Source organism: Python bivittatus, unplaced genomic scaffold (assembly GCF_059951505.1).
Source record: "Python bivittatus isolate LINGU-HERP-01145 unplaced genomic scaffold, Pbiv_v1 ctg000980_np1212, whole genome shotgun sequence".
Taxonomy (NCBI): Eukaryota; Metazoa; Chordata; class Lepidosauria; order Squamata; family Pythonidae; genus Python; species Python bivittatus.
The window spans coordinates 10,062,885-10,076,188 of NW_028277125.1; the positions used below are offsets into that span (position 1 = coordinate 10,062,885).

The 13,304-nt window shown below is 40.9% G+C and overlaps 1 protein-coding gene across 1 annotated transcript in view; it reads left to right on the forward strand.

Moving 5' to 3' along the window:
- The window catches only part of PEX5L (peroxisomal biogenesis factor 5 like), a 51,926-nt gene extending 40,416 nt beyond the window's left edge, over window positions 1-11,510 (forward strand). The window contains exons 7-13 of the mRNA XM_025163102.2: window positions 1,585-1,701; window positions 2,805-2,948; window positions 4,907-4,977; window positions 7,433-7,630; window positions 7,828-7,993; window positions 8,446-8,603; window positions 11,277-11,510. Coding sequence (XP_025018870.1) covers window positions 1,585-1,701; window positions 2,805-2,948; window positions 4,907-4,977; window positions 7,433-7,630; window positions 7,828-7,993; window positions 8,446-8,603; window positions 11,277-11,481 — 1,059 coding nt within the window. The 3' untranslated portion in view covers window positions 11,482-11,510. The remainder of the gene's footprint in view (window positions 1-1,584; window positions 1,702-2,804; window positions 2,949-4,906; window positions 4,978-7,432; window positions 7,631-7,827; window positions 7,994-8,445; window positions 8,604-11,276) is intronic.
- Window positions 11,511-13,304: the final 1,794 nt, after the last annotated feature.

Here is a 13,304-nt window from a genome sequence, read left to right on the forward strand (position 1 = left end):
GAGGAATATTGCGATCTTTTTGAGCATATGTTTTGAGGAATGGAAATAGGATTGGAAAATAAGGGCAGATAATTCTTGACCAGATGGGCAGGTGAGAAATTTAATAAATAAAAATAAATAAATAAATAAAATTTTTATACACACACACATACCTACCCCTTGGATATATGGTGTTGATCCATCTGGACGACGCCATGTTGAGGAAGGCTTACCTACATTCTTCACTCTGCTACACCAAAAAGCAGAGCCTAGGCAAAAATAGGCCTCTCCACATTCCTGAGTCCACAAATGTTGCACGTGTTATGTGTGAAGGGATCAGAAACTTAGCTGAACCAGCACGATGTATTTCCCAGCAATGCTCACTGCGATGCAACACCATAATGCAATTAGAAAACAGCTAATTTTAAGTATCCACAGCACAGATGGTTTTATTTCTTAAGTTTGGACTGAAGATCTAGAGCAGTCCCATTTCTTTTTTTTAATCCAGGAGAAGCAGGGTGTAGCAGTACACACAATAATCTCTTGTTCCCAAAAGAGCATACATAAAACTATATTGCCTGGATTTTATTAATGTGCAAATGTGGGGACTATATGCCAGTTTTTATTTAAACAACCCATCAAACTGCTCCTGGGTGTGCTATTATAAGAGGTCGATTCAATCCCAGGAATGTTATCTAGCTTGCCCACAAACTGTTCCAGTCAGCACTTAGAAGGCAGTTGTCTATTACTTTTGATGTATTGATGCATTATGTGCAGTGATGCTGCTATACCATTGTTGTTCTTAACTCTACTAATGTCATCTTAAAAAACAGAAGGCAACGGCAACCCATTTCTGTATCGCTGCTAAGAAAATGATATGCAGCGCAAGGGGTGGACTCCTTGTTTTTTTATAAAAAGAAACGTCAGCCATGTTGACCACGAACAAAACCAACCTCAGTTGGAATTACTCCTGAATAGATAGGAATAAGATTGGACAAAAGAAAAACAGCACCTTGACTTGACTATATTAAGCTTGCAAACTGGGATGAGTGCGTACAATGCCCATCTAGGTCGATCTTCCCCAACCAGCACCTTTTCAGGTATATTGGGAATGGAACTCCAAAATTCCCAACTTTCACTCAAGCTGACTGAAATTCTGGGAGATCTGTAGGCTGTGTTCACACAGGAAGTTTATTGGGGTCAGGTAAAGATCTCAAAGATGCATTTGTGCAGTGTGTGCAAATTGTTTAGTTTTAACTTTTGCAGTATGACTTTGTTAATTATGAGCTTATGGGTCAGTATACTGTGCCAATAGGTCAACTCAATATGAACACAGTCTAAGATTTGCATCCACTTCATCTAGAGAGCATCAGCTTAGGACCTAGACCTCTAGGAGAAGCCAAAATATTGTCACATGCATCAGAGTGGCATCACAATGATGTACTTTCCCCCTTTCCCCCTTCCCTAAGGATGACTACATTTAAAGTTCTGGATTTTCAGTTTGGAAACTGAAAAATAGGAGATGCCAAAATGTCTCTCCCACTCTACTTCTTCCATGTTTCATGATTGCTTTGTTTGGGTCTCTTTGCTTTCTCTTCTCCCTAGTCAGACACAGAGTTTTGGGACAAGATGCAGGCAGAGTGGGAAGAAATGGCTCGCAGAAAGTGGATTTCAGAAAGCCAAGAAGCCCGAGGACAAGCGGCAGTCTCCATTAATGAAAAGGTAACCTGGGATTGTTAGAAGAACAGAGCAGAACGTCTTTATTATAGTCACAGACCAGGATAATAGAAGTAGAAGGCTAACCTAGGGGCAGCTTGATTGGAAAGATCTCTCCCTATTCAGTGGTAAAAGTCACATTTGCATATCATCACATAGGGCCTGGTTATCTGAAGGACCATCCCAACTAGTTTCTACTCATCCAATATGGTCTGACACAGTTGGTATGCTGTGGGTCCCGTTGATTAAAAACTATCCCTTCATGAGACCCAGAAAATGGGCCTTCTCTTCATGGCACCTACCCTGTGGAACACCTTCCCCCCAAATTAATACAAACTTCCTTCCCTGGATCTATTTCAATGAGCCCTTAAAACCTGGGCCTACCTTCAGGGCCCAAGCTCAAGTGGGTGATGGACCCTTGTGTCATGTTCTGGTTTTTCTGGATTTTGCATTGTATTTTTACTGTGTATTATGTAAGCCACCCGGAGCGGTAACAGATTGGGGTAACCTATAAATGTCATAAATTAAATAAATAAATAAATAAGTTTAATCTGTGTACTTTATCTAAACCACAACATTCAGCCTCTCTTGTCAGAGCTCCTGCATAAAACAGGCATGTTCTTAAACTATGGCCCTCTCCCATCATTAGCCACCATTATAGTGTGTGATTCCAATCCCATCCACCACCACCACCCTTGCAGTTCAGTGGTTGCCCCTTGCAAGTGTGGGGAAAATTGTAAGATGAGGAGGCAGAAGAAGTGGAAGAGGAGATGCATTGTGTGCAATTCCAGTGACAGGTACATTGTATGGTAGCATATTTGACAAACATTTTCAGAAGAAAAAATATCCCCTTGTTGGTCATATAGATTCTCCAGTTCTATTGTTGAAAATAAGCCACCGCATATAATAATGTTTAGGTTGTTCAGACACATACCAAAAAAAACCTTCATGGATAAATCAAAGGTAATGAATAATTTAATTTTATAGTTGAAGTACACCCCCAGGCTCACTGGGACTTTCTTGTGAATAAACATGCATAGGACTGCATGGATAGTTTTCTATAGTAAGATTCTATACCTAGCTGACAACACATTAATTCTCTTTTTCAGGGCTATTACTTTCACACTGAAAACCCCTTCAAAGATTGGCCTGGTGCTTTTGAAGAGGGACTAAAAAAACTGAGAGAAGGAGACCTGCCCCTCACCATCCTATACTTGGAGGCAGCTATTCTTCAAGATCCACATGATGCCGAGGTATCCGCCTTGATGAATATCTGGAATTAGTAAAAATTCCCTTCATGTTCTTTGTCAGTGGTGGAGAAACAGCTTTGGAGTTCTTGGTGCTCTCTGAGCTTGGTTGTTCACTTGCAGACATTTCATTACCCAACTAGGTAACATCATCAGTGCTAGTGAGTGTGAGGTTTGCTGCCTGTTTATATATACTAGTTTGCCCCACCAGTTTTGGTGGGAGTGTGGTTGCCTCCTTCATTAGTACCTTGATTAGAGTATTGTTTGATACTTGTCATCCTCTATGCCTCACGTGAACATGTCGCCAACTTAATCAATGGGAACATAGCCTAACCTTGAAAGGAATGTATTCATATCACAATAACCCAACCTTTCCTCACTTTTGTGCTTGCCACTTTAGAGATAAAACCCAAATGTATTTGATAGCCTTGGTGCTTTCCCGCTTTTATATAAATTGAATGTGATAACGCTGTTTTACATTCCCTTGAGCACCAAATCCTTGAAACTAGTTGGAATTGCTGCCCTCCTGATTGGCTCTGTAACCAACACTTCTAGGATTTAGGATGGTAGGGCATCTAGAGAATTTATGGTTCTAAATATGTGTGACCTCTGTATGTTCATTTCCTCTCTTTGCAAGACATCCAATTCCCAACAGAAGGTCTTCAGTGCTAGAAGGGAATGGGGTTGTATATCTCACTGAATCATAAACTAACCACATAGACTTGGTTTGCACAATATGCTAGGCAAACCTTGGTTATCTAGTTTGTGGTTCACTATGTCGTGAGCCCACAAAATCAATCAGTCAATCAATCTGTCTGTCTGTCTGTCTGTCCATCCGTTCAGCTAGCCAGCCAGCCAGCCAGCCAGCCAGCCAGCCAGCCAGCCAGCCAGCCAGCCAGCCAGCCAGCCAGCCAACCAACTTTCTTTCTTTCTTTCTTTCTTTCTTTCTTTCTTTCTTTCTTTCTTTCTTTCTTTCTTTCTTTCTATCTATCTATCTATCTATCTATCTATCTATCATCATCTATATTATCTATCATCTATCATTATGTATTCTCTCTTTCTCTCTCTTTCTCTATATATGTATGTGTGTATATGTGTGTGTGTGTATTACCATATATATGGTTAGCACTAAAAACAGAATATTGAATGATTTTTAAGACAATGGCTATGTTCATTCAGACAACATTCTTAATCAGGTCAGTTAAACACCTAGTGATTGCATTCATGATTAGTGTTATCCTTGATTAATTTTTTTTGTGTGGCTTAATTTGTTGTGTGGCCCTAAGCCATTGGTTTACTTTATAGTTCAGCAAACAAAGACAGTGGAATAATTCAATAATGGGGGTAAGCATATGTGCAAATTCAGCTTACACATTATAAGCCACATTGCTACATTGTAGGTTTTGGTTGCTCCAATAATTGGGGATGGGATGTTAAGAAGGTTATAGCTGTCCTGCACCACTCTGTAGTAGCAAATAGCAGCCCCCATGCCTTGATCTTATGTTGCTTCAAGATCATTCTGACAGTTAATTCACCCACTGTGGATAAGATAAAACTAAAGGACAAACCCACAGATTGTATTTTCTTTTTTTTTTAGATTTTTTTTTATCCCACCTTTATTATTTTTATAAATAACTCAAGGCAGTGAACATCCCTCCTTCCTCCTATTTTTCCCACAACAACAACCCTGTGAGGTGGGTTGGGCTGACAGAGAGGGACTGGCCCAAGGTCATTCAGCCAGCTTTCAGGCCTCAGGTGGGACTAGAACTCACCGTCTCCTGCTTTCTAGCCTGGCGCCTTCACCACTAGACCAAACTAGCTCTATGTTGTTCACCTTTCCTTCCTTTTTTGCAGCCTTGCTTTTTAAAATAAAGACCTACGTGGCATTCATAACAAAAGAATAGGCCAGAATTTACTATGCCAGTACCTAGCATGGAATAATCCTAACGCTCCCTATTTTGCAGGCCTGGCAGTTTCTTGGAATAACACAAGCAGAGAATGAAAATGAGCAAGGAGCCATAGTTGCCCTCCAACGGTAGGTGATGCTAATGACAGGAGACTGTTGGTTTTATGCACCCATCAGGTATCCAAGGGGTTGCTCTATTGCTTTCAGAGGGAAAGAAAGAGGTTTCAGAAATCACTGATATATCTTACTTTGAATTCTGGAGATTGATTCAGATCTGAAGTTGCTAAGAACGAGAACCCAGAATTGTTCTTGAAGGAGACAACTAGGCTGGTTGCCTTGGAAATGGTCTGCCTCACTGCCCATGGACTTAACCAAAGCCATTCTTATAATGAAGCAATATGAAGTAATTACTTCAAACACCAGTGGTATGTCATAGAAGAATGAACTCCAATCCAGAATAAAGGTCAATAAAGAATATTGATTTTTCACTTTAGTTGGAGAAATATCTATGGCAACATAAGGAATATTTTCCATAATTTATTGGTACTCTTGTTTTGCCTTTCTGATTCATAGGACATCATATCGATGATGATCCACAACCCACAGCTGGATATAATAGGAAAGCCTCCCTGGCTTGTGTTACTAAGAGTCTTCAGTCACCATGCCCTCCAAGGGAAAACTAGGTTTATTCAAGATCTCAGGGCCTCCTTGGCAACATTAACTTATCCCAGGTTATTTCTGGCCTGACTCATGCTGGCAGTCACATTAGGCCTAGCATTCATCTTGGAACGGTTTGCATGTGTAGAAGTCATCATTAGCCCTTTGGCATGATCTGATCACTCCCAGCTCAAGATGCAAGTCATTAACTCCCATGATGGGAAGCAATTAGGAAGGTCTGTCCTAGGTGTGTTATGGATCTGGAGGATGTTCTGTAGGTACTTGAAAATTTTCCCAGTTAGCTAGCAGGTAGCTCCACAGTATGCCTGGTTGAGCTCTGGAATGCAGAGACAATCAGGGCTTTAGATGTAGTGGCTTCCACATAGCTTCCATCTGTGCCCCAATCAAGGAGGAAATCATAACTTACCAAGGAGTTCTGAAAGTCACAGCAACCAAAGCAACATCTTAGAGTACTAATGGATGAAACGGATGAATTAATAAGACTACAAGTAGGAGTTCACATTCAGGCTTGTCCTACGGTGGTATCATCAGCAAAGCATCAGTACTTTTCCACATATCAGCAGAGTATCCGGCTGATGTAAGGTGGCCCATTCTCTGTGGTTTAGTAAACGTTTCACAGATAAAGTTAAATATATTTGCTTAGGTTTGGATTTCATACAAGATGACTGGGATTATACCTTTTGTAATAATCTATAATTTGATTTTAGGTATCAAGGAGATAGATAGCGTTATATGCAGCATGAGCTCCTTTGGGAATCTGGGCCATGGATTTTGTCAGATTTGAGCGGTAGATAATGCTTCTTTGGGAGATGAGATGATAACAACTGCCTTGAAGAGATGACTCTGAGCCATCTCTAATCATAATAGACAAATTGTTCCTAGACTCCTATTTTCCTTTCTTAGAAAATATTTGTTGGAGAATGTGGTGGGGTGTTAATTGCAGAGTATCCTGCAATTGAAGTGTATTATCTGGACCCCTTTCACTTGGGGTTCCAGCTGAGACAAAAGCATTTGATGGATGCTATATCAGGATTTGGATGGTGGGGCTACAGCCCTTCTGGTCCCATTAGACCTCTCAGTGTCATTCAGTATAATTTGAGCATGGCATGCTTCTGGACAACCTACAGGGTCAGGGTTGGGTATAGATGGCACTGTTATACAGTGGTTCCACTCCTGGGTAGGTAATTCCAGTTGGTGATGTGGGTGGCAAGGGGCACTAGTCAAGCTGCTGGTTACTCCTGCGTGAGATGCCAGAGCTTAGCACTCCTTCTGTTCCTTTTTAACATTGTGAAACTGCTAGGAAATGTCATCTATTTGTTGAGGGTAAGGTATCAGGATGCTGATGATACCACTTGTTCATTTGCCAGAGATGTTGTGGAGGTTCTTATCTAGTTTCTGGGGGAGTAGGTGGGAAAAAGACAAGTTGTAACTGAATCCAAGCAGGATGGAGGTACTCTGTATCCAAAAAAAGCCTGCTATAAATTCCAGCACTGACTTAAAAGGATGGCACCATCTCCTGAAAGATCCTTTAGAAATCCACAGTGCTGGAACAGGGGGAAGAAAAAAGAAGAGGATGAGCAACAGCAAGGTGGATGGTATTGATCGGTGACAGGTACACTGATGGAAGACCTGAAGGGCCAGGTTCAAGACAGATCATCATAGAGAAGTCCTATCTATGTGATTGCTAAGAGTGAACACTGATGCAATGGCCTCAACTTTGGTGCTTTGACTTACAAATGCTTCTTGATCAGTAGATGCAGTCTATGGCCATGGGAGGGTTCATCCAGTTTCAGCTGCTAACTCAGTTGTGGTTCTTTTTTGGAACAGGAGGTCTTGGTGATAGTAACTCATGCCCTCAGCCCACTGAGAAGGATCTGGTTACCAGGTTTCCTTTTCCTCTGTTCAGGTGCTTAGAGCTTCAGCCAAACAACTTGAAAGCCCTCATGGCCTTAGCCGTGAGCTTCACAAACACTGGCCACCAGCAGGAGGCTTGTGAAGTCCTAAGAAGCTGGATCAAGCAGAATCCCAAGTACAGATTAATCTTCCGAAGCAAGAAAGGGTCTCCAGCACTGCCCAGGAGGATGTCAAAGGCAGCCGATGAAAGGTAACAATAATCCCTGATTAACTGATTTACAGGTAAAATTTGGGAACATCACCCAACTGCATTTAAATCATGGCTTTTTTGAAGAAGGGAGGGAGACATGGGAGCAAATGAATTGTACCATCTATTCTGAGGACAGGGCCATAGTTTCATTGCTCTTAAATTACTATACGTTTATCTCTACACTGTACTATTTCTAGTTCACTGCTGGAAGAAGTGAAGGAGTTATATCTTGAAGGAGCTCATCATAATGGTGAATTGATCGACCCTGACTTGCAGACAGGACTTGGAGTGCTCTTTCACCTGAATGGGGAATTTAACAGAGCAATAGATGCATTTAGTGCTGCCCTCACTGTGCGCCCAGAGGTAAGTTTTACACTTTAGCATTAAAAGTTACACTTCTCTCTATTGTCCAATGTCATTTAAACTATTAATAAGCAGCAACTAATATGCCTGAAGTGAATCATGAATTGCAAGCCCTGTTTTTAAATAGTTTCATTTTTCTCCTATTTCTGGCTTGCCTACCCAAAAAAAATGGAATAAATCTCAGAGAAAATTATCTTGAGTTACATGCCATACTAGTTAAAGGAGAAGACAATTACTCTTATCCACATCATTCATTCATTTGAAAAGTATGGGGGAAAAAAAGCTACCTGCCCAAGTTGTTGTTGTTGTTCAGTCGTTAAGTCATGTCCGACTCTTCGTGACCCCATGAACCATATTGCACCAGGCCTTCCTGTCCTTCACTGCCTCCCTGAGTTTGCTCAGTTTCATGCTCAACCTACCCAAGAATTATATCCATATTGTTGTCTTGTCAGGATTATTCCTTGTGGAACCGTCTAGGTGCAACCTTAGCAAACGGTGATCGAAGTGAAGAAGCCGTAGAAGCTTATACTCGAGCTTTAGAAATCCAACCTGGCTTCATCAGGTCCAGGTATAATTTAGGAATCAGCTGCATCAACCTAGGGGCATATAGGTGAGTATAGCAGATTCAACATCTTTAAACATATAAAGAGACCAATGAAAAAGTCATTTTCCTACCCCTGTCATTCTACTGCTGTTCTCTAGCATAACCAGGAAAAGAACCAGGAGTGGCTTATGCAATGACCAGCAAAATTAACTTTCTGGTGCTTGAAGGTCACCAGCATCACTAGGAGCTGGAAACCCATGATCTTATCCTTCTCCAGCCTTGTGCTTTCTAACTGGTTTAGACTACAACACTCATCATTCCAAGTAGGCCCACGATAAAGACAAGGATAGTCCAAAACAGCCTTTGACATGTTCCCTCAAAGTTCCTCCAAAAGTTGCTGCTTTTGGAGGGTCTTAATATGATAAAGGTTATGAAATATTAAATAGTTTGGCATGTAATAATTATTAAAATAAAACTAATTTAATTAGTTTAATTTTAATAAAACATCAATAATATTAAAGCAAGTTTAATTGGTCTATAGGCCCCATCAATATCTTTGTCCTATCCCCAGCAGGCCCTCAAAAGCCAAGTGTAACCCTTGAACTGGTAAAAAGTTGCTTCTCCCAGTTGTAGAGGTCCTGAACATTAGATTTAAGGTCCCACTTCTCTCTAATATCACTTCTTATAAGTGGAAAGATAAGAAGAATGTGTCCTGTAGGTCTCCATGACCATGTGGGCTTATGCAAAATAGTTCTTTCCTAGAAATAAGAGATGGTTCACCACAACATTGATTAGATATACTGACACAACCAAATAAAATCATGGAAACAATGATCATGCACCCCACTTGGGAAGAATTCACTTCTTCATTTTTCACAGTATATCAGGACCTGAAAACTTTGGGTGCATTTTCTAACGATTCCATCAGAAGTTGTCAACAAATTGTGATTTCTAGTCTGACTTTCCTGAATTGGGAGAGAATGGTGTGCTGGAGTCAGCTCACACTGATTATTAAATTTTATGGAATGTTGAGACCTGGTTCAGAGCAGAGCTGAGCCACTACATCTAGTGCACTGATCAGCTGTTCAGCGGCTAATGGTGCACCATGATGGAGGCAAGGGAGCCAGCAAAGCCAGTTGTTAAACATTTACCAGCACACCACTGAGTGGGAGATGAACTTGTCATCAGTAGGGAAGTAGAATTAAGGTAGAGAAAAGCCAGAAGCTGAGGAGTGGAATGAGAGCTAGTTTGGTGTAGTGGTTAAGGCACCAGGCTAGAAACCGGGAAACAATTCTAATCCCGCTGTAGGCACAAAGCCAGCTGAGTGACCTTGGGCCAGTCACTGTCTCTCAGCCCTAGGAAGGAGGCAATGGCAAACCATTTCCAACATCTTGCCAAGAAAACTGCAGGGGCCAGTTCAGGTATTTGCCAGGAGTCAACACTGACTCTAAGGCACAAAACAAACAAACAAAAGTTTCAACTGTGTGTTAAGAAGGGGCATGGCTACAGTGACAATATTTTCTTGGAAAAAAAATAAAGGCCAAACCTGAAAAAGAGGTTCATAAGGATAAAAAAAAATGTTTATGTTTATAACTTTGCTTTACAAAGGAAAATTCAAGAGCAAAAGCAAGACAAACTTTACAAAAATGCATATTCTAATAAAAATATCTAAAATCAAACAGTATATGTAAATTTATTTTAAAGAGACAATTCCATTTCCATATTTTTCACATGAATGTGGAAGACTGTGCATTAAGTGGTACCATTTGCATGTAAAAGTTAAATGACCAAAATAAAGGACGAGAGTGAGTTTTTGAAAAATAAATAAACCTAAAGGACAGCTTCTTGAAATAAAGGACTGTCCTTTATAACAAAAAGGTGTAGTCCCACCTTAGGCATCAAGCCAACTGGGTGACTCTGGACCAGTCCCTCTCTCTCTGCCCTAGGAAGAAGAAAGCAATGGCAAACCATTTTCAAAAATGTTGCCAAGAGAACTGCAGGGACTAATCCAAGCAGTTGCCAGGAGTCAAGGCTGACTTGAAGGCACCAAAAAGAAAAAAGAAAAAAATGAGAGAGACAAAGAAAGAAAGGAGTGGAATAGCATAAAGGCCCAGAGTGAGTGAATGTGCCAAGAACATCCAAGTTCAGATTCTGTCGCAATGACAATATGAGCAGGTGCTCTTCTGAGTCTGCCATTGAATCTCCTGTATTTAAGGTAAAAACATCTGAGCTGAGACTTTCAAAATGAAAAATATGCCAGCCTTTGAATTTTGATATTAACTCCTGTTCAGAAGTCTCTCTGCGGGAGTGAGGGGAGAGAGGGAAGGCAAATGATGACAGCAGCGTTGCACCAATGAGACGCAAGCTCTGCCCCTTTTCTACATCCGTCGTGATGTCACACACAGGTTCAAAAGGGGTGGAGTTTGTGACACCACCACTCAACGCTCCTTTAGTCATTTTGATGTTCTGCTCCTGTGGTTTAATATTCAAGAAAGATTTCAAGGTGTATTTGAAAGCCATTAGCACTTCAAACCAAAGGGCGTAAGGTTTGTTTGATAAGTCAGAACTTATATTTATGTGAAAGATTTTTTAAAATGTGCATAATCAAGCATTTGATGCTTTAAGTGGGTTGCCTTAGGTGAGAAAAGGAAAAATAAAAAATATTAACAGTTTGGTTCTTAGATGTTGTAGAAATGGTGGGTTCTTTTTGTGCATGTTCTGCTTTTTTCTAACCCATAGAGAGGCGGTGAGCAATTTCCTCACAGCTCTCAATCTGCAACGAAAGAGTCGGAATCAACAGCAGGTGTCTCATCCGGTAATTTCAGGTAATATTTGGGCTGCTCTCCGGATTGCGTTGTCTATGATGGACCAGCCAGAACTTTTTCAGGCTGCTAATGTGGGTGACCTGGATGTGCTATTAAAAGCTTTCAACATTGAGTCTTAACTACACTCCCTCTCCCTCTTTCTCTCTACAACACACACACACACACACACACACACACACCTTCCAAATGAATCATCTAATGCTCTACAGGAAGAGAAAACATCATTACATTTGCAACCTGAACAACAACAACAACAAACCATTTGGACAACTTTCCAGTGTGAAAGATCTGCAGATCCCATCAGATCTTCAGAAAGCACGTTCATAAGCACAACATTTTGTAAATACCACCTGATGGGGCTTGAATGTTCAACACAGAATTAAGAGAAGAACAGCTATCATGATATGTTCCAGCATTTGGAGAAACAACCTTGCTCGCATGTTCTGTCCAACATGCACTGGTACAAAGAAAGCAAGGTTGCTCATCATGCTACAGAGACTCAAGAGCACATAAACCAGGAACAAAGGGCAGGTTTTTCTAAAAAGTCCTACTAGTCCATTGGATCTTCTGCCCTTGAAACAGAGCATCAATGGGGAAAATTGATAACTTGCCTCAAGGTCCATTTTCCACAGATGTGATTCTCAGTATATGTGCATGTTAGATAGCTGTGTTTTCTCCATTAATGTATTAAACTGGCAGATACCTAGGGATTTAAATTATATTAGCTGAATTTTTATTCTGAAATCTGATCCTGTGAACCCCTTCAAACAGAATTCTCACAAGATTCCAAAAGAATTCTGCACACACAGAGAATGTGCATGTCAAATAATATCTAACAGGGCTGTGTCATGCAATTGTAAACTGCTATTTGCACTAGATTTTGGGGTAAGTACGAGTAGGGCTGGACCTAACTGGGCACCTTGGACAGGTATCTGGGTGCACTCTGCCCCTTTTGTCTTTCTAGATCCAAACACCACACACCGTGACATTGGACAGCTAGCTTATTTCAGAATATTAGCTGTCAACCATCTGTTCTGGGTGCTTCTGAAATAAACCGGAAGGTTGGGTCGAAAGTCACTTGTTACTTAAGAATGCTGGAATGTAATTGGAATCAGTTCAAAGTGACCCCCAAAGTGGTCAGGGAGGGTTTTATACACTTGCCTGGCAATTGCAATGTGCTTCCTTCATTGAACAGGCCAACACTGTTGGCCACAGGTATGGTGAAAAGCAACAGGAGCGTCCAGCAGCTGGCTGCACTACACCTTCAGCAGGTACCTGTCCATTGTATCTGCTGAACCTTGTTTTGAGCAGAGCTCACAACTTAGCTACAATTTATGAAACTTGCACTTTAATCTAGCTTTCTCTTTTTTCTTTCTCGCCAGGAAGACAATATGCCATGCTTTTAACTCTTCAAAAGCAAAAGATGCAGACATAGTTGCATTGGCATAAAGGGTCAGTAAAGACCCTTCAGCACAAGAAGAACTTTTAAAGGCTACCTTTTAAAAATTCAATAAAAGTTACACAATTACGATGGGGCATAGTGATAACATCAATGGCAAATATCGGCCACGAGAGAAGGTACATCTGTCTCCTTGCCTATCTCAAGAAAACGCGCAGATGGGTGCAATTCCTGCTTTGGCAAACAAACACAAAAGCATCTCCCACCCCACCCCAAATTTCTATTGCTGTAATAAAAATGCTCCAAGTGGGATGCAAAATTCCTTACCATCCTTGGTAGAAATGTGATCAAACCCTAGATCTTTGGTCAGTGCTAAAATGGGGTTAAAAATAGCACCTGAGTCCAGTAGGAAATAAGCAAGTCCAGCTTCCATTAAAAGACATCTGCAGGAGCTTGTGATCTGTTGGCACCAGTGAATTCAAAGGTACCTCAAGACAATAAAATGCCTCATGAAAATTCCCCTTAATTCATAGACAAAGTGTC